We start from the raw sequence: 24656 nt of genomic DNA, 5'->3' as shown, positions 1-24656 counted from the left end.
AGTGATGGGTCGTTGTCGAATTTTTGACGGACGGAACGCAACCATTTTTCCGACGACGTAAACAGTTGCAGAAAACGGTCGTCGTCGCAACTGGTTAGAAGAGCTATCTTCGAATCAGTTGCTTTTGACGACCGTTTTCTAAAAGACGAAACATGTCGATTATGAAATATAATTATATTTTCGTCGAGTGAATTAGTTAGTTGCAGTTTCTTGCAAAATTACAAACATGGGGTCTCAACTCGAATAAATTAAATAGGTCTTGAAAAAAATTCAGATGGCAGCATAGGTAACCATTATGAAATTAGCTATCATTATAAAGCGTTATCTAAACGGCAAATTTTGGCTGAAATAAGAATTAGTAAAAATAAAATCTTGTTTAAATGTTGATTTATTTATTTACTCTCGCTCACCGGGATCATAAGGAAATGTATTTAGTTACCTATGATCCCCGTTCATTATTCACTGCGATTTTACACTTTATGTCAACAGCTATAAGCTTACATAGGTTTGATCATTGCATCACGAACGGCAGTATTGACAACTGGTAATAAAAATTTATAGACTGTATTTCATTGGCAAAAGGTTCAATTATTATTGTAAGGACTGTTTGGACAACGCAACGCGCGACGACGCGACGAGTTTGATAGTTGAATTAATGCGTTCTCGACCGTATTTAATTAGCTGTAAAATAAAAAATCGCATCGAGTAGGTAATTCGGAGACTGGTTCGTGGAACGAAGACTGTTTGAACCCTAGAAACGGTTTCATCGTCGCAGAACATAAAACAGTCTTTCGAAACGAAACGGTTCGTCGTCGCAACGCCCACCGCTACAGCAAACCACCAGCAAACCGTAGATAGAATAATAGGTAGATTTAAGTACTGTGTAACCGCGTATGAGATAGCGATAGCACGACGTAACGATGAATAACACGACAATATTATTACCCTTGTTTAGTAGTCAATATTTGTATTAACCGATCAACAATATTTGTATTAAACGTTTTTTATGTGAAAACAAGTAAATAACTCCGAGAAATACAATTACGCCACGAATTCTCAGTTTGTTTCGCAACTAAAGTTGCATGCCTCGTATGTAAGTTGTATGTATTCTTGAAAAAAACCAGTTACGATAAGGGACAAAAAATAGGTTAGCTGCGTCTCTGTTTATCACATTAGTAACTTTATCTGTGTTCTCTTTTTAGTGTGAATGAGAAAGCAAACGTTCCTGTATCTACCTTTATTACTCTATCAACGCAGCAAACCCTCTGTGAGCAAACCACAGAGCAAAGAGTTTATAATCACTACGTTTCACAGAGTACATTATATATGTCTGCAGCAAACTTTTGATTGATTCCGGAATGCATAATATTTTAAATGTTTAATTTACTAAATAATCCTAGAAATAATAAGTCGTTTGGATAGTTAAATAAGAAGTGCGTATAAAACTCTTGACTAACTTTTTCAATCAATATTTCAACTGTGAAGTCATGAATATTGTAGTGTTTACTACCACTGTGGTCGGTATTTACTTGGTGGCTTCTAAATATGGCTTTTTACAATACCGGTAGTAAATCGTCGTCCCGGATTATACCTGATATATCTGACGAAACAAATATTGTCGATGATTTGTCTATAATTCCATTGGAAAAAGATAGTTTTGGTAAGTGATATTTAATTAATTGATTAAGCTAAGTCTAATATCTAATGGGTCCGAAGGAGTCTCCTTCAGAGCTAAAATGTATGTGCTTTGTTTTACAAAACAGTTCTAACTTCCTACACTATGAATTCGATTGCTTCGTTGATTATTAGATGTTAGTGATAATGATCGGAATCGCATGCTCTCCAACGCACTTACAGCTTAGCATGTTCTCCAAGGCACTGCGGAAACGTAAAGATCAAAGTAGGACCCCCTAAGTTGGTTATCTATCCACTTACCGACTTACAATTTACAATGGTGCTTAATCAGCACAATCGATTGAAATGTGCTATGCAGATAAGAAGATGGGCTGCCGTAACTAGACAAAATGTTGGTAATGGTGACTGATCTATCAACGCACAAACTTCTGAACGGATCAGGCTGAAATTTGGTATGCAGACAGCTATTATAATGTAGACATCTGCTAAGAAAGGATTTTTGAAAATGCAACCCCTAAGGGGGTCAAATAGGGGTTTGTAATTTGTGTAGTCCACGCAGACAAAGTCGTGAGCATAAGCTAGTCATTAATAAAAGATTTGTATTGGTCAAAATCGAATTGATTTATTATATACGAGACCACTGGTTTAGAATGCAGAGTCTAGGTTTAATTTGTTTTATATTTTTACAGCACTATGTGAATTTTGTGGGAGAGTTGGCAGGCGTGGTCATTTCTATCCACGCAATAACAAATTTTGTTCACTGAGATGCCACAACAGTAGGAGTAGCACAAAGAGACGTTATTGCAACTGGAGGTTTAAGCTGATGGAAGGGGCAGAGCACATGGCAGGGATGATCCCTTTAGAGCCGCTGCCTCAGCTACAACACTGGCAGGCTACTTTTAATGAGTTGCAGGTAATCCATACTTTAATATTAAAAATGCAAAAGTGTGTCTGTCTGCTAGCTTTTCACGGCCCAACAGTTTCACCTATTTTGATGAAATTTAGTACAGAGTTAGCTTATATCTCGGAGAAGGCTATAGGCTACTTTTTATCCTGGAAAATCAAAGAGTTCCCACGGGATTTCAAAAATCTAAATCCACGCAGGTGAAGTCGCGGGAATCCTCTAGTTTCACTTCTTCACTCTGGGCTGGTTTCCGCACACGTTTCCATCTGTTGTGCGTAATCCTCTAGTTTATCATAATATTAGCTGGTGACCACAACTTCCTCTGGGTCAATTTATGTTGGGGTTAGGTATTTAAAAATCCCATGGGAACTCTTTCAATTTCCAGAGTAAAAAGTTACTCTCCAGGTCTTTAACTATACCCATGCAAAAATTGTGTTGATCCGTTGCTCTGTTGAAATATTATTACCAATAAACTCTCGAACAAAACACTTTTGCATTAAAATATGGCTAGTACTGGTAAATTTCTTGCAATTCACAAAGGTGAGTAAACTTTATTTGTGGTTACAATGGACATTGTGCTTAAAATCATTATGTTTTCTCCATCCAGGCAGGACCTATAAAACAATGTGCTCAAGTTGCAAACAGCTATGAGTGGAAAGACGAGCTGTTTGGCTGTGACTTTCTTGCGGCGCCAGTTAGCCTGTTCAAGCATGCACCCTTGCATGATATGTGGGACAACACTTTTGAGGGCATGAAAGTTGAAGTTAAGAACACTGATTGTGAGAATTCAGAGAAACTCAGCGACTACTTCTGGGTGGCTACTGTTTTGAAGGTTAGTGTTTAAAACTAAAAGTACAAGTAGCCTATTGCAGGCAGCAGCAGCAGGCGACGTACCTTCGTATAGTGCATTCAATATTAACTGGCGTGTTTCCACTTGAGACTGTCATTACCAATAACAATAGGATTACATTCGACATGCCACGTAAACAATAGGGGTAATAAACCAAACACTCATAGAGCCCATTCATTTTTAAAGGAGCCGGTTCAACCTTACATACTTTGTTGCAAACCAGTGTTGATACTTTTGAATTCACCCGCCACGATTTTTAAAAACCAGTAGTTTCACGCCTAGACATGTCGCCTGCATTCGGATATAGACTTGTACCTTTTTAAAGTATGTAATCTTGGAATGTCACAGTGATGACTAAACTAAATGCAAATGTACAGTTTGTATAATGTATAAGGTAGTAGCTGATGCCCGTGACTTCGTCCGCGTGGTTTTTAAAAATCCTGTGGGAACTTTGATTTTCTGGGATAAAAAGTAGCCTATGTCACTTCGCAGGTCTTTAACTATACCCATGCAAAAAATCACGTCCACACGTTGCTTCGTTGTGATATGATTAAAGGACAAACCAATAAACAAACACACTTTCGCATTTATAATATTTGTTAATACAGTAGCGATTCTTGCAATTCCAACCTGACTACTTCAAATTATAGTTTTATTATTTTATAGTATTATAGTCTGACTGTCTGTCTGTCTGTCTGCTAGCATTTCACGGCCCAACCGATCAACCGATTTTGATGAAATTTGGTACAGGGTTAGCCCGGTTAGCTTATATCTCGAGGAAGGACATAGGCTACTTTTTATCCCGGAAAATTAAAGAGTTCCCACGGGATTTTCAGAAACCTAAATCCACGCAGATGAAGTCGCGGGCATCAGCTAGTATGCTTTAAAAAAGTAGCCTATAAAACATCACGTCGATCCGTTGCTCCGCGCGTTACGAAGATTGAAGAACGAACCAACAACTTAATTACTTTTTTATACCAGATTAAATGTGTCCAAGATGCAAGTTATCTCAGTGCCAGAATACATTGAAATCAATTAGTGTTTGAGGAGTAGGCAAGTAACAAACAAACAGGCAAACTTCGGATTGTTAATACTAGTATGGATGTTTAAGGTAAAAGGTTACATGGGTCTGCTGCGCTATGAAGGTTTTGGAAGCGATGACTCTAAGGATTTTTGGGTCAATCTCTGCTGTTCGGAGGTACATCCGGTGGGGTGGTGCGCGACCCGCGGCAAACCTCTCATTCCGCCGAGAAGCATAGAGGATAAATATACAGACTGGAAAAAGTAAGCAGAGCACAGGGTGCTGATGTTTTTATATTTATTCACTTTCTTTTTCCCGCGGCTTCATCTAGGTTATACATATAGGTTTTAAAAATCCTATAAGATTATTTTTTGTCTGGGATAAAAAGTGGCATAGATCAGTTCTTGAATAGTTTTATACCTGCTTGCAGGCTGCAAAAGTCCCATTTAAGTTAGATTAGCTGTTTCAAAGATTTGCCTGGACAAACAAAAAGGCAAAAATGAAAATTATATTTGTTTTGGTTTAGAAGATACAAAATGTAACATTCTCTTGTACTTATTTCTTTAATTTAAACTAAATTGACAGGTCTAAATCGAATGCTATCCTTTTCTGTAGAGGGTATTATTAACAATACACCTAGACATGTTGTTTAGTTTATTATAGATATGTGTGAGTTAGCCGCAATATGTACTTGATAGAAGGTTTTAAATATTCAGGATATGCCCCCTCAAAAAATAATGAATTTTTTGGATGATTTTTTTATTTCTTATAAATTGAATTTCTAATTTTGAAAATTGAAATTTTTTTTTTTAGGTTTCTTGTAAAACAGCTGACTGGTGCGCGAACATTGCCTGCAAATTTTTATGCAAAGTTGAATGATAGTATTGTATCGAGGTTTTGTGTTGGTTCCGTAATGGAGGTTGTTGATAAGAACAGAATCTCTCAAGTCAAGGTAAGACATCAACCATACAGACACTTCTGACATAATATTTCTAAGTTGTATAGTTCTAGATATAAACTATTTTTAGAATGCAAATAATAAAATAAAGAAATAAATCTTTACTTGTTCCAACATTAAAAATTTACTTAAAATTGCCCTCAACCCCCAAACAGGTGGCTATAATAGTTATAATTTCAAAAACAGCGCGGTAAATCAAAAACCTACTTACATTCGTTTTCTAGTCTGAATTTAAGGTGAAAACGAATTTCAATAAACTCCTTTCTTCATTTTCACCATTTTATTAAATTTTAGTGCTGATGGAAAAGGTAAAATATTCCTTTGGTGGATTTCGTACTTAACTCATTCTAAGCATTCTGACGTATTTCTGAAGGAAATAATAAATTCCTTCAGCGGGTTGCAGTGATTAGTTCCTAAACTAAAAACCGCGCTTGAGATTAGCGACACATAAATCCGCGACGCACTATTTGACGCCGCAAAGTATCTTTCTATCCGAGCGAATCTTTGATCACTAGCTGTCAAACAACCGCGGTAGGGCCACTGATCTTGTGACGATATGACGTCACATTGCGGTTTTGAGTTTCGCTCTTTACGGCTGTGTGTGATCAGCTTAAACGAGAGTTTGGGCTGTTATTTGTTCCCCTCATTGAAATTTACTTCAGTACCTACCTGACAAAAATCATGTTCTATGAAAATAAAAAATTTGTAGACATGACGTTGTAACCAAAAACGCGTTGAAGATGGAAAAACTTTTGTTTGGAATGCCCTATCTTGTACTACATAGAGGTTGTTGGTTCACATATTTTATATTTATTACAGGTGGCAAGCGTCTGCGAAATAATAGGCAAGCGGTTACACGTAAAATACTACGACAGTTCACCTGAAGACAACGGATTCTGGTGCCATGAAGATTCCCCACTCATTCATCCAGTCGGCTGGGCCTTCAGAGTGGGCCATCCTTTAGACGCACCTCAGAATTACTGCCAAAGAGTGGCAGCGGGACGACTTATGGCAAACGATTCAACCCCAGAAATGTTTTACAAGTACCCCAGTAACGAACCTCCCATTTTCTCTGAAGGCATGAAGCTAGAAGCCATAGATCCTTTGAATTTGTCAGCGGTATGTGCTGCAACGGTGATGCAGATTTTGAATGAAGGATACATGATGATCAGGATAGATTGCTATCCTGCTGACGCGTCGGGGGCGGATTGGTTTTGTTACCACCAACGGTCGCCGTGTATATTCCCTGTTGGTTTCGCGCTGGCCAATAATATGTCTATGGTTCCGCCTGCTGGGTATGTATTGATTTTTTTGTTTGTATACATCATCATCATCGTCAACCGATAGACGTCCACTATTACATGCATTACTATAGTTCGCAACAGGTCGAGATGGCAATCGGGGTATGAGGCGGGAGGACGCCCAGCACACCTGCACGTCACCCGTCCACTTGCCCGCGCCGGGTTTATGTGGGGTCTGTGTGAGTGTGCGGGGCGTTTCCACCCCGATTGCCATCTCGATCTGTCACGTACTGTAGTGTACACAGCACGATCAGGTGACCATGTCGTGACGTGCGCATGTTAAAAGTGTTTTCATCATTGCTTATTATAAGGCATGATTGTTTTTAAGCTCAAGCCTATGTTGAATAAAAAATGTTTTAGGAAGGATGACTATTTGTGTGCAGGTTTACAGCAGAAGAGTTCAGTTGGGAAGAATACCTAGCAAGGACGGGCAGTCTCGCCGCCAATAGAGCGCTGTTCGCGGCGCGCGGCCACGTGGTGTCGCACGGCTTCGTGGCGGGCATGCGACTAGAGTGCGCGGACCTGATGGACCCGAGACTCGTGTGCGTCGCGACTGTCGCACGAGTTGTCGCCGATCTGCTCAAGGTGAGTAACTGATCGCGGTACGCGGCCTTGTGATATTACACGGCTTCGTAGCAGGCATGCAACTAAAGTAAAGTGTTATACATATCTTACACCCGACTACACTCACGTGTTTAGTTAGACGTTAGCCCCACTAGTTTCGAACCCATCTGGGGTATTTTTTCAAGGAGTCAGTTCGAGCACGCATCGCGGTTGAGACTGCGCGCCACGCGCGGGCCGTTGTGAGGGTGGCTGGGAGGGTGGGGGGATACAGCTTCAGATCGTCTGCAAATTTTACGGATGATTACTGCGATTTTATTTCGCAGGTGCACTTCGACGGCTGGGGCTCAGAGTACGACCAGTGGCTATGGGCACACAGCACGGACGTGTACCCGGTCGGGTGGTGCCGAGCCGTAGGGCATCGTTTGGAGGGCCCGCTGCAGCCGCCACCGCGGGTCGCACGCCGTCTGCCCGCTCGCCCCACCCGACGCAAGCGGAGACAGGGTGAGCCTCGTAATACTATATACAACATCATCACCACAACCCATTGTCGGCCTAATACTGAGAACGGCGGGGTGATTACGCATCTCGCGACAGGCGTATATCTCGCGATCATTGCTGTCAAACGTCCGGCTAGAGAGAGACAGCAATAACCGCAAAGAAAAATAAGAAGAAGAAGAGACAGCAAATAAACTATCGCATTGCTACTGCTGTCGCGCTGCTGTCGCTACTGCAACGTTTTACGTAATCACCCCGCGGGTTTCTTCTCAGAATGATTAAAAGGTTTTGGCCGTAGTCCAACGCATTGGCCATGTACTTAAATTGCTATACCACTATAGTTAGGTAGCTAACTATAGGTATAGTTAGCCCACTTCTATCTTAGTTTGCATTGTCACATACCATCAGGTAATATCGCAATCAAGAATCTTCAGACGTAAAGAAAAAGAAAAATCACATCATCTTCTCTTCCAGCACCTAAAGTGACTGCCCCCCCACCTCCAAACACTACAGAGGAAAGTTCCCAAAACTCAGAAATGGGTGATACTAAAAGCCTATCTCCACCGACGAGCGTGTCCGAAGTCTCTGCGGACATAGAACCCCGCGCTGAGGAACAAACTCCTTCCGTGAAGATGGAAGTAGACGTGAAGATGGAAATGGATACAGAGCCTCAGCCCAGTCCGGAACCTCCCGAGGAACGGCTTACAGACGTCAGTCAGGATGTTGTGGACCGAGTGGTAAGATATCTATCTTTAGCACATATTTCAGAGTCTTAAACCAGGGATCAACAGCCGTTTCCCTCGAAGAATGTGTGAAGTCTCTGCAGACATGCAACCCGCGTGGAGGAACAAACTCCTACCGTGAAGATGGAAGTCGACGTGTAGATGGAAGGGGATACAGAACCTCATCCAGGCCGGAACCTCCCGAGGAACGTCAGTCAGGATGTTGTGGACCAAGTGGTAAGATTTCTATCGCCGATAGATATCGGATATCTATACGGCGCCACGACGCAAATATTAATTGCCTTCATTGTTCACAAGTCACAACAAAGACATGACTATCTAAATCTCCAGCATTTTAAACTATGGTCATGAATGGGCATATGAAATTGGATATGGCTACAAACTTCAGTTATTATCAAAACTTGTGAATGATTGCACTGCATGTTCGCAATTTAAAATTAAGACTTGTCTATGCTATAAATGTTTTTCTTCCTGCAGAGTACGCCCACGGATGCGTTGCAGGATTCAAGCCAAAACATTAATCCACCGTCTCCGGAAATACCCGTAATAAGCGAAGACGACAAGGTGATACCCAGACTAGTCAACACAACTGTGCCCTTAGATGTACTAAACTCTGTAGATCCTGAAAATTGGACCACCTCCGACGTCGCGAAATTTCTTACAGTGAACGACTGCCAACCGTATTGCATCAACTTCAGCCAAATAACTGGGCCAATGATGCTCCAGCTATCTAAAGACGAAATCATCGAACTATTAGAAATGAAAGTAGGACCATCGTTAAAAATATTCGACTTAATACAGCAGTTAAAGTGCAAAATCAAACAACCCCAGTGCAGATTGCTCAGCAGCTTCAAGTAGTGTTTCCAGTACGAATATTCCTATATCAAAAGACGTTGTAGATGATAGATATAGTTATTAATCGTGTGCTAAATACTTACAAAATATTGTCAATATTGCTTCATTGTGGTAGTGATTGGAATTTTTAGAATTTGATATTTTATTATGAATATTTAAATGTGAATATAAGCGATAGTATCTTGTCTTAAACCTGTCTTTCTGGAAAAAGATACGGTTGGAGGTATATTCATAGAGAAACATTTTATTCAAAATAAATAAAAGCATTAGCTTGCTCTAACTTAACTAAGTTAAATACAATTTAAAACAATTTTATCTTTGATCGATTTACAATTTTCTCAGAATGAATTTGCAGATACATTGACAGGACCTTCTATTAAAGATAGGGTCAAAAAGATTAATGGAATATGAACAGATCACTTCTTAATTCACATATTTCACTATCGAAGTGATTATTATGTAATATATAAGTCACTGACTTATAGATATATCGCACTGCTTCAGCACATGAACGTAACGACCTGGAAAACTGGCATAACTCTTACTATTAAATAAACCAAAATGGCGGCGCTTATCATTCTCTCGCACTTACACATTATACCTTTATGTTATAGTGTGTTCGATTCGTTTCTTTACTAGCACAAGTTATAGAACCGAAACTGCAATTGTCGCATCGACCATCGAGATTGGCTGATTTTGGAATCTTGCTATAATAATGTTCTTTGAGCCTTAAGTCAAGTGTAAGTGTCAGCTAATCAAGTTAATTGTTATCATTTGTCTTCTGAGTATAGAGCCTCCCTTAATGAGCGCTACCACACCCAGTGCTGAGCCTTTCTTCCCGCCCTCTGTATACCTAATCGTAGGTCCATCTTGTTGAAAGGCGCCCCCACCCGACACTTACTTGCATGCGGCGTTCATTTTAGGCCTTTTCGGCCCTAACGGCCATCGCCCCTACGACAAGCAAGCATGGCTTTTTCATCTCCCATAATCGATATGCTCAAGCAGTGCGGTTTAAGTCAGTGACGACCTTTAGCTCTAACTAGAGGCCAGTGGCGTGCATAGGGTTTGAAGCCAGGGTAGGCATTAGTTAGGTAGGAAAGTGTTTACTGGTAGGTCATAATGAAAAATATGCATTGAGCTATTACAACTGGGGTAAGCAGTGCATTAATGCCTCTATGACCTGCACGCCACTGCTAGAGGCAACTCAGGCATGTATTATTTATGTTCCCACCTATTTACTTACTATTGTAAGTTATTTTTATTTTATTATTGATGATACGTACACAATTAATCCTCATGTGAAATATGATAAGGTAGCTGTTGCATTTATATATACTAGGGTGATCAAGAAGTAATGATAATGAAAAAAAACTAGCCAAACACAGATAATAACTGCTCTAATGTCATTCTTCGCCATTTTTATGTTATCTCTTCGACGGTTCGTATTCAAATGACTACGTCCCGGGAATCATAGTATAATTTATAATTTTTTTATGCTGACCTATAGTGTGCCTAGTGGGTATATTATAAGCATGCAAAAAAATTTTTTTTTGGATTTTATGCGGCCTGAAAATTTTGATCAACCTAGTATATTTTTTCCATTTCGTATTCCTATATTTACTTCAAAAATAGTTAAGATGTTTTACCGCTCAAAGAGACTCTTGTGACCATAAAATGTCTACGGAAATGCTATGATGTAACAGCTACTTTCGAAGATGTAATGCACTTAGCCCCATTTTTGACATTTGAAAAAAGTATCAAAAGTGGCCTGTTAGAATAGCTAATCTTTCTATGGCAATCACCACTTATCACATCATGAAAATTATCTTAATCTTTGATGATTATTATTTACTTTTTTAATATAAATGTATTATATACCATAAATCAACAGGTGATATAATATTTTCTTATACTTACCTAAACAAAATTGCGCTGTATTCTTTCCTACTGTCCATTTCTGGAGTAAAATGTCCGCCTAACAATTATTATAGTGCACGCAAACCAAACAAGTAAGCAATCCAATCTGTTTTGTACAATGCGCAGTCATACGCTTCGTGTTCAGATTGGGCTACTTTTTTTGCGCGCATTATACAGTACAAGTGCGGTAGTAGGTATTCGTAGTATTCTAAATTTTAGTTTTGACAGCAGTAAGATTAGCCGGCATTACAAGCAACTGTATTGAAAAATAAAGTCAGTGCTATACGATGGAAGCTTCCATCGGTGATCAGACATACGGTCAATTTGAACTTTGAAGCGAACGCGAAACATTGTGATATTGTATGTTTTAAGTCAGCTTGGTTTCTTTAGAAATGTGATAATGTTCGTTATAAACGTATTTATAAAAAGTAGTTGCTTACAATTATGTATATCAGTTTTATAAATAAAATAATACTACCACAATAGTTGAACGGAGTATATAAAAGGAGCGTTGTTTATAAAATCAAAAAATGTGGTTTGACGACCGCAAATAACGAATAATGGCGAATAACACGAGATCTTAAGAATGCTAATTTTAATTCGAGATACTACGATTAAGAAATTATTCGTAGTCGAGATAATTAATAACTTTCTTTCGAAATTGGTTTAAGGCTCTGTGATTAGCTAAGCTCTCTTATACATTCTGACATTTTGAAAGTATACTTTTAACAAATGTGGCTCCGCCACGTCCTAACAATAAAATTATGTTAATTTTAGACATATTTTTATTATCATAAAATTTTGATAGAGAAAAATGGGGATAAAAAATACAGAATGATTTCCCATTTTTCTCTGAACGTAATTTTATTGTGTAGGACTTGGCCGAACCACATTTGTTAAAAATCTACTGATGCTTTCACAATCATTGAAAATATTAGAATGTGAATATGTGCGAGAGAGAAGGAAACTTAGCTGATCACATTCACTACAAATATTTACCTGTAGAAGGAGCCCTATTGTGACTCTTACTGTTAGAGCGAGATAGCTAAATGCATTAATTAAGCTCTTAAAACGTGACGAATGATCATTTTATGTCCTTATCACCATGGCCGCTTTTTTGTTTGTCAAGATATCTTTTGTATGTGAGATCTTGACAACGTAAAGTGAGATCACAGCGCATTGAAATCGTTTCATTAAATTTTGGCACCCATCCCTCAAGTTTAAGGAAACTTGGTGGTAATTCGTTAAGAAATAAATCAAAATAATTCAAAATTGAATTGAATGATTGAATTTTATTGTATATGTATAGTAATATGACTTCATTAGTTTGCAGGCATGGAATTTTTATAAGAAAGGCTTTGCGATATTTTATTAAGCGACTGTATTATAAATAAGTAATATATGCCTTCACCGATATCTACGGGACTAGCACGAAGTTGTGATTCCGCTTTTCTTGTAATTCGTTGAATTTATAGTGTACTTTCTGCATGTTTGCATTTTAGCCAAAAGTGAGAGAATTTCAGGCAACTATGTAATAGCAAACGTCACATTGTATAGTACGCGACTGATCGAGATGGCAATCGGGGTGGGGACGCCCTGCACACCCGCACAGCCCCCGCGCTAACCCAGTGCGGTATAGCGCGAGTGTCCCCCCACAACTTACCCCGATTGCCATCCCGACCTGTCGCGCATTATAGCTGTCAAATTGGTGATATAATGCATTTTGAGAACTCGCTCGCCATTTTTGGTCGAAGTATCAACTGTCATGTCAAAACTAAGGTTAAGGACTAAAATGTACTTTTGACATGACAGATGACGAGTCAAAATGGCGAGTGAGTTCTCAAAATGTATACTCTATACACATTTATTAGGTGATAACGTAAGCAACTTCAAAAACAATAATAATACAATCCCATTCTGTAAATCAAGATATTTTTTTAAAAAATCAATTTAATCGTTATTCATAATTATCGTAATATTGATCACTTGCAATTTTTAATTATTAATGTATTGTAGTTAATAATCAAAAATCTTGAGAAAATCATGTGAATAAAGCAATAAAATATTATTAATTGAAGGAAATATAGTCGAGAAGCATTATGCACCACTAATTTTAAATTACCATAAAAAACTATGCTTACCACGCGTTTCCATGCCATTTCGTTATTCGAAGCGTACAAGTACAGTACGCGGCCGAAAGTAATGTACATCGACCTTTAGTAGGAGATAGCTGATTTGTAGAGCGTTGTCCCTGTCGTTGAGACCGACAAAACATCATATAGGTATGAGTGACAGAGACAACGCTCTACAAAGCCGAAATATCATTCTAAAGGCCGATGTACATTACTTCCGGCCGCGTATTGTATTGTTTTCACACGTTTATTCATATTTTAAAATAAAAATAATAAAAATCGGATTGCACATTTAAAACTATTAATCTTTTCTGTATTCGCCCTTTTTATGGTAAATAAAAGTAGTCGTGTATTGAATTCTGTGACGAAGATAAGGGTTCCTTTGGTGCTTATAAACGCAATGCATATACTTTGCTACGGTAACTACACTCATGTGTCCACACCACAGCGTTAGTATGACCACAGAGTAAGGATAATATGATAATACATACAGAGGTTCGATGAAGCCGTCTAGACAAAGTCTAGACCCGAACTACCCTACTTAGGTTTGGCCCTATGTTGAAGAGTAGTCGTCGTCGTTATTTACCACGAGATCAAAGACTACTGTCTCTCTTTATACTGGGGTATGACGTTATCTACCACGTTTGTACGCAACCAACAACCCGCTGCTCGATTGCGGGAAACTGCATCAATCATTATTAGAATCTTAATTGTTACGATTGGCTGAATTTGTGCTATTCTTGTTGCAACAATGCATTGTAGCCAATAGTAAGCGAGCGTAAACCAATCAGTAGGGCGATTGTCTAAAACCTGCATCAATCATTATTACAATCTCAATTGTTCTGATTGGCTGAATTTGTGCGATTCTTGTTGCATTGTTGCAAGAAGAATCGCACAAATTCACCCAATCAGAACAATTGAGATTGTAATAATGATTGATGCAGTTGTTGCAAGAAGAATCGCACAAATTCACCCAATCAGAACAATTGAGATTGTAATAATGATTGATGCAGGTTTTAGACAATCGCCCTACTGAGGTGATTGCGATCGTGACATTGTAGCTGTCATTCTTCGGCAATCGCGCACACGTATACAATTATTATTATTTCAATAGTGTTTGACTTCTGTGATAGTACATATACACGTACGTTGAGTGTATGCGTTACGGTCATACGCACCAAGGACCCCAAAGGCCAGCAGCGCTCGTTGTAACGAACCAAATGGGTTTTTAATAAATGCATCCACACATTGGCTGTAATATGCGTTTGTAACTACTATGGAGCAAAGCGCACTTGAGCGACGCGCAGCCCAGTGTAAGTGCGTTTGGACATTGGACCATAAAGGCGTTCACACATTATGTACTGTGTATTGATGAAACATAATAATATTATGTCCGGAGTCATATTTTATATGAATTGTTTCAAACTTTTGACTGTGTTGTGGCGTGTCGCACACTCCACAACTCAGTAGTAAGTTTGTAGCTTTATGTCTGCGTTAAACATCAATTCTCACTATTATTGTATTTATCATCTATTCTTAAGTTAGAACTTCGACTATTTTATTTTATTTATTTTTATACCAATGACAGAATTATTAAGGGCCGGAATTGCCACATGTAACTGGAATTTCTTAATGGCTATTTGTTATTGGAACTTAGAAAACTCATAATAATAGGGACATTTCCCAAACATACTACTAGAGAATAAAGAATATTGGAATTTTTTTCTAAGTTTTACAACTAGTTAGAAAAGCAAGAATTTTCCTTTTTTTTCTCGTTTAATTATTCTAGTAGCACCACCACTGCATAAAACATGATTTTGACGACCTCCCTGGCGCAGTGGTAAGCGCTGTGGTCTTATTGGTGGGAGGTCACGGGTTCGGTTCCCGGCAGGGATTTGGAATTTTATAATTTCTAAATTTCTGGTCTGGTCTGGTGGGAGGCTTCGGCCGTGGCTTGTTAACACCCTGCCGGCAAAACCGTGCCGCCAAGCGATTTAACGTTCCGGTACGATGCCGTGTAGAAATCAAAGGGGTGTGGGTTTAATAAAAACTTCCGTACCACTTCCAGGTTAGCCCGCTTCCATCTTAGACTGCATCATCACTTACCACCAGCAGGGTTAGCATGGGCGGGGATATAATTTTCTCCCCGGGGAAAGGATAAAATCTTTATCCCCTCCGACAGCTTTATCCACTCCGAGCATGGGCTCACGGGTGGATATAATTATCCACAGTGAATAAAACGGGAGACTTTTCGGTTTTTGGATCTTTTCCTTTACCTTTATTGGGTTAATGGTAATTGGTATTTGGGACCTAGGTTGGGGTTATGTTGGGGTTCCCAACCATATTCCAAACATAACCCAAACACAACCCAAACAACACAAACACAACCCAAACCCAACAGGTACCGCGAGACATGTTTTGATTTTTTAAGTTCTATGAGAATAAACTTAAACCCACGTCTAATGTCGAGGATAAAATTGTCCCCGAATTAGGGATAAACTTCTCCTCTCCCCTGTTGCCGTGCTTTGAGAGGTGGACAAGTAAATTTTATCCCTCGTCATTGGATATAATTGGGGGATAAAATTTTTGTCTCCTGCCCATGCTAGGGGGGCAGGTGAGATTGCAGTCAAGGGCTAACTTGTATCTGAATTTAAAAAAAGATAAATAAATTCATTTGATCTTGCATGTTGTCTTGAGTTTCCGGCTCTTAGTTGAATATGAATTAGGTGATAATCAAATTGCCTTTTTAGTGACTTATACAAAAACCTTACTTTAGATATAGCCAGTACAGTGTTTTATCGAATGTCCTGGTAATAAATATTTAAATTGAAATAAAAACATGAGTTTTATTTGTATTATATTTTATTTACAAAATAACAATATTTTGGACGGATTTTAATTTGATCATATTATTATAATGTTTATTTAAATCATATAAGAGATAGCGCGCACTGCAGTGTGGCGAATTGCGGTGCGTTATAAAATTTGTAAATTTTTAATTTAAATCTATTAAAATCCGGTGCGGAATTAATTCCGCAGTGCGCAAGCTTCTATGTAGTTCCGACTATATAGAAATTTACCGTGGTGCGCGCTAGCTCTTATAGTCCATTTCTGCATTCTTCAATAGATAAAAAGATGAAACTCCAGAGTCATGCCAATTTAGTTTTCACTTGTTCCATTTATTTCTTTCGCTTATTTTTGAAGGAAATATTGCATCTCCCATACTTTAGAGAACACTTTTATCCTCTCTGCCTTCGATTTACGTAAAGTATTCCAAATCAGTTTTTCGTCTTTACCAATAAATCTCCTTGTTTGTTGACAAGTCCTGGAGTATTTGACTGGTCAATAATCTGCAGCGAAAATATAGATTTTGAGTGTTAAGCTCATTGCACACTATGGGATATAAATTATATCAATATTGACCGGACTATAATATAATTTATATTCCGTAGTGTGAAATAAGCTTGATAAATGTGCAGAAAAATGGTACATAGCTACTCTTAAAATTAGGCTCAATTCAGTGACAAGATATCTAGTCGAAGCGATATTAAAAACTTCTTTCTCTATTTTTACTACTGTTTAGTAGGTATATATTCTCAGAATAAGGACTGTTAGAAGTAGCCCTATTGTGACACTTACTGTTAGAGCGAGATAGCTAAATGCATTTAAGCTCTTGTTAGAACGTGACAAAATGATTATGCTTTGTCCTTATCACCGTGACCACTTTTTTGTTTGTCAAAATGTATTTGTACGTGAGTATTTGACAAACAACGTGAAGTGTAGAAGGAATGACATTTCACAAGTAAGAAAATCTGCTTGAGCGAGAGGGACTGAGGGGGCCACGCTAGTTGCAAATCTGGACATATCTGTGTATATATTACTTGAAAAGAGGGCGCATTCTGCCGACCGCGCGAGATTTTTTTTCTCTTTAGAAAGTGCGTTGTATTGTGGAGATTAGGTCTACAGTTTTATAAAAGTGTAAATCGACAGTGTTTTTAAAAAAAAGTCGAAATCTTAAAATAGACCTCGATATTTACCTAATAATGAAATTTCGAAAGGTTTCTATAATGTAAAAATACCTCATAGTATGTGTAGATACGGTAGGCGCGTACAACGCACAGCACAGCAGAGTGCCGGCTCTCTGCGCGTGGCACTTGTGGTACTCCGAGCACCAGTAGGTTTCACTCACTGCGCCGTCCATACTGTCTGCATAAAAACATTTTAGAAGAAAGGCGAAAAACTTATTTGACTTTAGTTCTAAGACATTAGCTGGCATGTGTACAGGAATTTTTATTGTAACTAGATGATGCCCACGCCTGCACCTGCGTGGATTTAGATTTTAAGGTTTTCCGGGATAAAAATAATATAGTCTATACTCTACATCCATCTCAAGCTATTTCTGTACCTAGATGATACCCCATGGTGATGAATTAAGGTATTTTGAGAATACTGTAGGAATTCTTTGATTTTCTGGGACAAAAAGTAGCCTATGTCCTTTCCTGCAAGCATGGATGCATGCTATCTCTGTACCTTACATCAAAATTAGTTAAACGGATGGGCCGTGAAAAGCTAGCAGACAGACAGACACACTTTCACATTTATAATATTGTACTAGCTGATGCCCGCGACTTTGTACGCGTGGATTTAGGTTTTTTAAAATCCCGTGGGAACTTTTTGATTTTCCGGGATAAAAAGCCTATGTCACTCTCCAGGTCTTAAACTATACCCATGCAAAAAAATCACGTCTACCCGTTGCTCCACTGCGACGTGATTGAAGGTCAAACCAACACACTTTCGAATTTATAATATTATGTGTAGTGATATTAGTATACATTGGCGCCGATTCTGTTGTTAAATTCAGAGTATCTGCATCTCTTTTTTTAATATTGCTAAAAAAGGACGGAACATGAATTTTACATTTAAAGACTAAATTTTAGTGCACGCTACAAATTTAAACAATAGGCTCGCGACTGGCAGCTGAAGTCACGAGGTTTGACAGCTCTAAATTAAAGTTTAAACTGTCAAACTGTGTCTGTCCTTTTCATATTACACTAGTAAGAAGAGAATGCGAATACTGTAAAATTAAGTTGTGCTCATAATCAGTACCATTACTTACCTTTTTCTTCCCCTTCGGTAATTTTCAGTTCCGGCGCCAAGTCTTTAGCGGTGGTGATGTAGAAGGTCCTGAGGATGTCGATCCTGTGAACTCCCGACATGCCTCTGCTCTTCTGAGTGGCGTGAAGGTGACGCGAAAACACGCAACGACGCTTGCTCACGTTTATTACTAGTAATCTGGAAAATAGGGCCTGTTTCATAACCTCCAGATAAACTTTATCTAATGAATAAATTTGACGTTACGACAATTTTTGTATTGGGAATCTGTAAAAATGTCAAAGTTTTCCGTTAGATAAAGCTTATCTGGTGTTTCTGAAACCATCCAACCGGTGTGCCCCAAAGCGGTTTTAGAAAGAAATTTAAATTATAAAAAATTAGAAAGGCAATAATGAGAAGATGGTTTTAGTTGTTTTTTCGTTTTTTTGGCGTAGTAGTACACGCAGGGTATCCGCTAGTCTAAATATATACCTAAAAGAAAAAGCCGACTATCTGACTGACTGACTGATCTATCAACGCACAGCACAAACTACTGGACGGATCGGGCTGAAATTTGGCATGCAGATAGCTATTATGACGTAGACATCCACTAAGGAAGGATTTTTAAAAACAACCCTAAGGGGTAAAGGAGGGGTTTGAAATTCGAGTAGTTCACGCGGACGAAGTCGCGGGCATAAGCTAGTTGAAATTAAAATTAAAGTGATAACACATCTCTTACCCTAACAAAGCCGTATCAAAAGTAACGCTCAAGGGGAAATTCCTGGGGTACACAAGCTTGGCCTCCTTTATAACCTGTGCATAGCCCTCCCAGCACTGCAGCACTATCTCGTCTATCTGCGACAGCGCCGGCGTCGCTCCGCAGATCACTAACACGTACACGTCTGCTAGCAACTTGCATGTTACTGCTCTGAACGCCACCTGAAAATATAGGTAGCTGTACAGTAACTACCACTTGACGACCTCCCTGGCGCAGTGGTAAGTGCTATAGTCTTGTTAGTGGGAGGAGGACTTATAAAAGTGCTACTGTAAAAGTTCAAACCATGGTAAATCCAAACATTTTTCTGATAAAACCTAAGATTTACCAAGTCTTAATGGTAGAAGTCCGAGCTGTTCCTAACTCCACAGTCTACACAGTCTTATCTGTCTTACCCCCTTAGAGTTTTTTTAAAGGGTGAAGCTAGAAGCTCACAAAGGAAATCCTGAATGGATCAAGCTTATGAATCCGAAGCGAAGGGGAGCGAAGCGGGAGGTGGCGATCCGGCGACACCTGTAGCGAAACGAGGTTATTTGCGTCTCGTACCTTTGAATTCCTCCTCGCTACGCTCAGGATTTTATTTTTGAATCTTAGATTCCTTCGCTTACTCAGTATTCAATACAAGCACTCGCGCCAAATAACATTACAGCCTTGCATATGCATAACAAATAACTAGGACTTAATACTTATATTAGCTGTGATATCCTAGTGGTTCTGACGTCCGGCTCCTATTCTGAGGTCAGGGGTTCGATCCCGGGCACGAACCGCTAATTTTTTGGAGTTTTTAAGTTTGTATATCACTTGCTTTAATGGTGAAGGAAAACATCGTGAGGAGACCTGCATGCCTGAGAGTTCTCCATAATGTTCTCAAAACTGTGTGAAGTCTGCCAATCCGCACTTGGTCAGCGTGGTAGACTATGGCCAAAAGCATTCTCACTTTGAGAGGAGACTGTTCTGTAGTGAGCCGGCGATGGGTTGATCATGACGATGATAATGATGACTTACATTAGGGCTCATTTGCGGCAAATATACTAGAGTATCCCTCAACGGAGCGCCATCCTGAGCTGCCGCCAGTAGCAGCAGTAACCTCGCCTCCCTCGGATCCAGCTCACAGAAGTCTGAGCTTGTCGCTACCAAATGTCCATGTATAGTTAGGCAGGCCCACCTACCCGTCACACTTTGTGCGTAGTTGTCTAACACTTGCTGTTGACAAGAATTAATAGAGAGAGCGCGTGCCAGACCTTCCTTATTTTATAAAAGCTGAGAGTTTCTCTGCTCTGCGTATTGTCCCCAACACTAGGAGGAACGTTTGTTTTGGACCATGGTGGCTTTAGGAGATAACAGGTAATAAAGGTATAAAAATCTTATGTCAAAGTAAAAAGTCTTATTTTTTATATTGTCTTTATTACTTTATACTTTGACCTAAGATTTTAAAGTCAAAGTCAAATGATTTATTCAAAATAGGTAGGTAATAAATTACTCTTTTCGCCAGTTGTTTGATTTATAAGATAATAGTGGTGATAATTATTTCGCAAGCTTAAAATCAAAGCTACGAGGGTTGTAATCGCGCCCAGTGCCCTGTTTATCAAACGTTACAAGTCTTGTATTACAAGCGTTTCTCTTGTAAATTTGTGCATTTTTACAAGAATGCGTTTATCAAACCTACACTTGTAAACTACAAGCTACAAGTAATATCACTTGTAATACAAGTGTTTTTCACATTTGTATTTGTGGTTTTGTTCATCAAAAATGCCTTTGTAGCTTGTAGCTTGTAACTTGTAACGAAAAAGTTGGAGAGCCTCCGTTGACTCTTAATTTATTTTACAAGTTGTATGCAAGTATGATATTGTATAAAAGAATAATTAAATTATCTAGTACCTAGTAGTAAATAGGTAAAATAACTATAAAATAATTCAAAGGTGTAATTTTATTAAACTTATCAATGTTGCTCTTTTTAAATTTGACCAAAACGTGTCTCATATACATACGAGTATGCTGGCATAATCTTTTTCGGCAGATACAAGTCCAAGCGACTGACATAGCAATAGTATCTCTTTCCACTCTGCTATTTTTTGGTCTTTAGATAATTTATCAGTAAATGCGCCAAATAAAATATCATTTTTGTCACAAATTACTTAATTGAAGAATAATTGTAACTTTCGAATCAGATTTCGCCATTTTTTGCGGTGTAATTCGAATAGCGAAATTTTTTAAAGTCTATCTATTTTTCCAAATTTTAAGTCCTTAATTCATGAAAAAGAATGTATTATTTTTAATTTAAACTTTTTGTGTAGGTACTTCCTGTTGGTGTACCGAAATAGAATAAATAAAAGTAGGTAGGTAAATAAAATAAGAAGCAATAGGTTTTACAAATAGGTTATTTAAACACAAAATTAAATAAATTGACTAGTTATGGTACCGCAATTTCTATTTAATCGACATTTATTACGGTAGAAAAATTATTTTGCAATTTAGCAATAATAAAGTGTCATAAATTAAAAATACAAGTTCTACAAGTCTTGTAAAATCCTACAAGTCTTGTGAAATTATTTGATAAACATAATTTACAAGAGTTTGTAAAAAAGTTCTTGTAACTTGTAACTTGTGAGCTTGTAGACTTGTAATGTTTGATAAACAGGGCACTGGTCTGAGAAGAGCCCAGAACAAACTCGGCTCATTTTTTACACTTTTATTACCTCTTATCTCCCAAAGCCACCATGATTCAAACAAACATCGGAAGAAACGTTCCTCCCAGTTTTGGGGACAATACGCAGAGAAACTTCGAGCTTTTATAAAATAAGAAAGGTCTGGCACGTGCTGGCTTTAAGGCCATAATATATTGCTACAAAATGCATCACAGAAATTTAATTGTGAGGTTTTAAATACAACAGGGATCTAGAAATTGTCAGTAGCAGACTGGAATAGTGAAGTGCCTCAGAGCACATAATGGTCTGCACACATTTTGTATTTAGTGTGATATTATTAGTCCCGCTAATTGCTAATGCGCGTGGCCGCCATTTTAGTGACGTCAGCACTAGACTGAAGTTTCGAGCTGATGGTATATTTTTACTTAAATATACGTCAAATGACGTCAAAATAACGTCATTTCTATTTTAATGAGACAAGATTCCTGCGCAATAGCAATTTGCGGGACTTATATTAAAAATAGCGTACCTGCAATTGCTGTGCCTGAGGACACAATAGGCTCTGAATAAAATCCAACACTATAGTCGATCGAGGCACAGAATTAGGATCTAAAGACTCCAGTAGATAATCCAATATAGGATAACACTGTCTCAGGTCCCTCTTTATTTGATCTAAGTTCTTCAAGTTTTCCAACTCTTTCTTGCCAATGCAGAATACCATGACGTCGTGAATACAGGATAGTAGGAGTTCCAAATCACATTCAAGTCCTCCAGTAGCTATTCCAATCAATGTCACACTATGGACATGAAAAATTATTTATTTTCTAAAAGCTAGAAACATGACTACCCATATTATAAATGTGAAAGTCTATTTGTTGGTTTGTAGGTTTATTGGTTTGGTGGTCACGGGTTAACGTGATTTCTTTAAAGACCGTTAGAGTGACATAAGCTACTTTTTATCTCGGAAAATCAAAGAGTTCCCATGGGAATTTAAAAAATCAGCTAGTGCTTTATAGTATTATGTGAAGCATACTAGTGAAACAGTCTTAGCCTAGTGGTTAGTATAGTAGTGGTGGCCAAGTGGCCTGGATACTTGACTAGATTCTCCATATACACTCTAATTTTTAAGTTAAGTAGTTATAATATACTTGCTTTAATGGTGAAGGAAAACATCATGAGCAAACTTGTATGCCTGAGAGATCCCTATAATGTGTTCAACAGGTGTCCCATGTCATCGTCATCAACTAATCGCTGGTCCACTACTGAGCAGAAGTTTTCTCCCCGAGTGAGAAGGGTATGAAGTCTGCCAATCTGCACTTGGCCAGCATGGTAGGCACATAAACCCTTGTCATTTTGAGAGGAAACTCATTCTCAGTAGTAGGCCAGTGATGATATCTAAAATGTGTTTAAACCAAAATTAAGAATGGGTCAGCTAGTAAGTTCTATTTTACTGTACTAGTGAACTTACATAATTACCTTTTGCAATATTCTTTCCACAGTATAGTTCCATTATCAACTAGTGTATTGATCATTTGCAAGTTGTGACATTTTGTGAACATGTTAATCCCATGTAGCGATGCTATTGTTGAAAACTGAATCTAAGTTGGAAAAATGTTATTAATCTAATTGTTACTAAAGTTTATAGATAGATACATAAACATTTCACTGACTTAGATTTCTATAATCAAGATTAGTCGATAGTCAAGATAAAAATAAGCTTATCATCTACATTTAGACTGGAACTTATTTAGGTACCTACTTTATTTTTCTACATAGTAGGTAGGTAGTAGGTAGGTACATTTTTTTTTAAATAATTACGTACATGTTCCGTAGATAATTCCTTGCAATCATAAAAGCCTTGTACAGTTTATATTCATAACTGAAAAGTTTTGTTATTATTTTTAGGTAGGTATTCTTACATTTTCATTATAGCCCACTTTCTTGGAAAATATTGGCACACCACTTTCCGATCCTATTGCTATAACTATGATAGACATTTTGATTTTAATTAAACAAGTAATTAAATTATTTATTAGTGATATAAGATATCGCCGTTTGTTTGTAAACTTTAGCCACAGACCAATAACATCACAGACCAGTTTAGCACCAAGCACTTTAGCCTTAGCCATAATGATATAGGTAGGTACCTGCTCTAACCATACAAATTCTTTGACTCTAACACACTCTAAGATGATGTAGGTACCTACTTTATACCATATACATAGATCAAAGACTATAAAACATAGACTAGAGATCATAGATGTCAAATCATAGCAGTGTTTCTACTTACGATTTTGATATTACCCTAGTTTTTGTACGAATTCGACCTAAAATAATATTAAACTTATTTATTCATTCTGTTTTTTTCAATCAATTTTAAGACTAACTTTTGTGATAAATAAATGAAAATACAAAGTAACAAAGATAGTACCTAAAGTATACATAGGGTGGGTATAAACAATATGGTGTTTGATATTACTCTAAAAATCCCTGTCGACATAAAAGCTCTTAGCTGTACCGAACTAAAGCTCTTAGCTGTAACTACTAATAGTCATTTCACCCTACCAGCGAGGCGAAATCCCTAAAAGTGAAAACACTGAACCTCAGATCATGACAGCAGGACAGCACCTACACAACACCATCAACACCATAGTCATGCCAAAGATTGGTAGGTACCTAATCAACAAGACTCAACTATGTGAGTCATGCACTGAAATTGGGTAACTTTAGAAATGCGATTTACATAGTGGTTAAAGTGCAACCGTTTAGA

General features: G+C 38.1%; 2 protein-coding genes across 7 annotated transcripts; one reads left to right on the top strand and one right to left on the bottom strand.

Moving 5' to 3' along the window:
* Nucleotides 1-1339: 1339 nt before the first annotated feature.
* Nucleotides 1340-16213, top strand: LOC117984224 (polycomb protein Sfmbt-like). Of its 2 annotated transcripts, XR_011237014.1 has the most exons (11): nt 1340-1660; nt 2325-2548; nt 3147-3371; nt 4501-4673; nt 5224-5362; nt 6188-6663; nt 7053-7254; nt 7557-7734; nt 8203-8465; nt 8949-13417; nt 13576-16213. XR_011237014.1 is itself a non-coding variant. In XM_034970848.2 (10 exons), exons 1-10 carry the CDS (start codon nt 1546-1548, stop codon nt 9327-9329), a joined length of 2376 nt encoding a protein of 791 aa, XP_034826739.1. In that variant the 5' UTR covers nt 1340-1545; the 3' UTR covers nt 9330-16213. The 2 variants fall into 2 exon arrangements, 1 of the variants encoding a protein (XP_034826739.1); XM_034970848.2 differs by having other exon boundaries at nt 8949-16213.
* Nucleotides 16214-16229: 16 nt separating this feature from the next.
* Nucleotides 16230-24498, bottom strand: fy (fuzzy planar cell polarity protein-like protein). Of its 5 annotated transcripts, none has more exons than XM_069500201.1 (8): nt 23806-24498; nt 23363-23484; nt 22416-22683; nt 20247-20444; nt 19206-19405; nt 18492-18667; nt 17413-17581; nt 16230-16725 (listed from the first exon to the last, which is right to left on the bottom strand). In XM_069500201.1, the coding sequence occupies exons 1-8, from the start codon at nt 24142-24144 to the stop codon at nt 16668-16670; spliced, it is 1530 nt and encodes a 509-aa protein (XP_069356302.1). In that variant the 5' UTR covers nt 24145-24498; the 3' UTR covers nt 16230-16667. The 5 variants fall into 5 exon arrangements, with proteins under 5 accessions (XP_069356302.1, XP_069356306.1, XP_034826745.2 ...); XM_069500205.1 differs by having other exon boundaries at nt 23709-24497; XM_034970854.2 differs by having other exon boundaries at nt 17455-17581; nt 23806-24492.
* Nucleotides 24499-24656: the final 158 nt, after the last annotated feature.

This window comes from Maniola hyperantus, chromosome 8 (genome assembly GCF_902806685.2).
Source record: "Maniola hyperantus chromosome 8, iAphHyp1.2, whole genome shotgun sequence".
In the NCBI taxonomy this organism is placed as follows: Eukaryota; Metazoa; Arthropoda; class Insecta; order Lepidoptera; family Nymphalidae; genus Maniola; species Maniola hyperantus.
The sequence above is the reverse complement of the archived record's forward strand: the minus strand, read 5'-3'. Positions and strand labels throughout refer to the sequence as shown.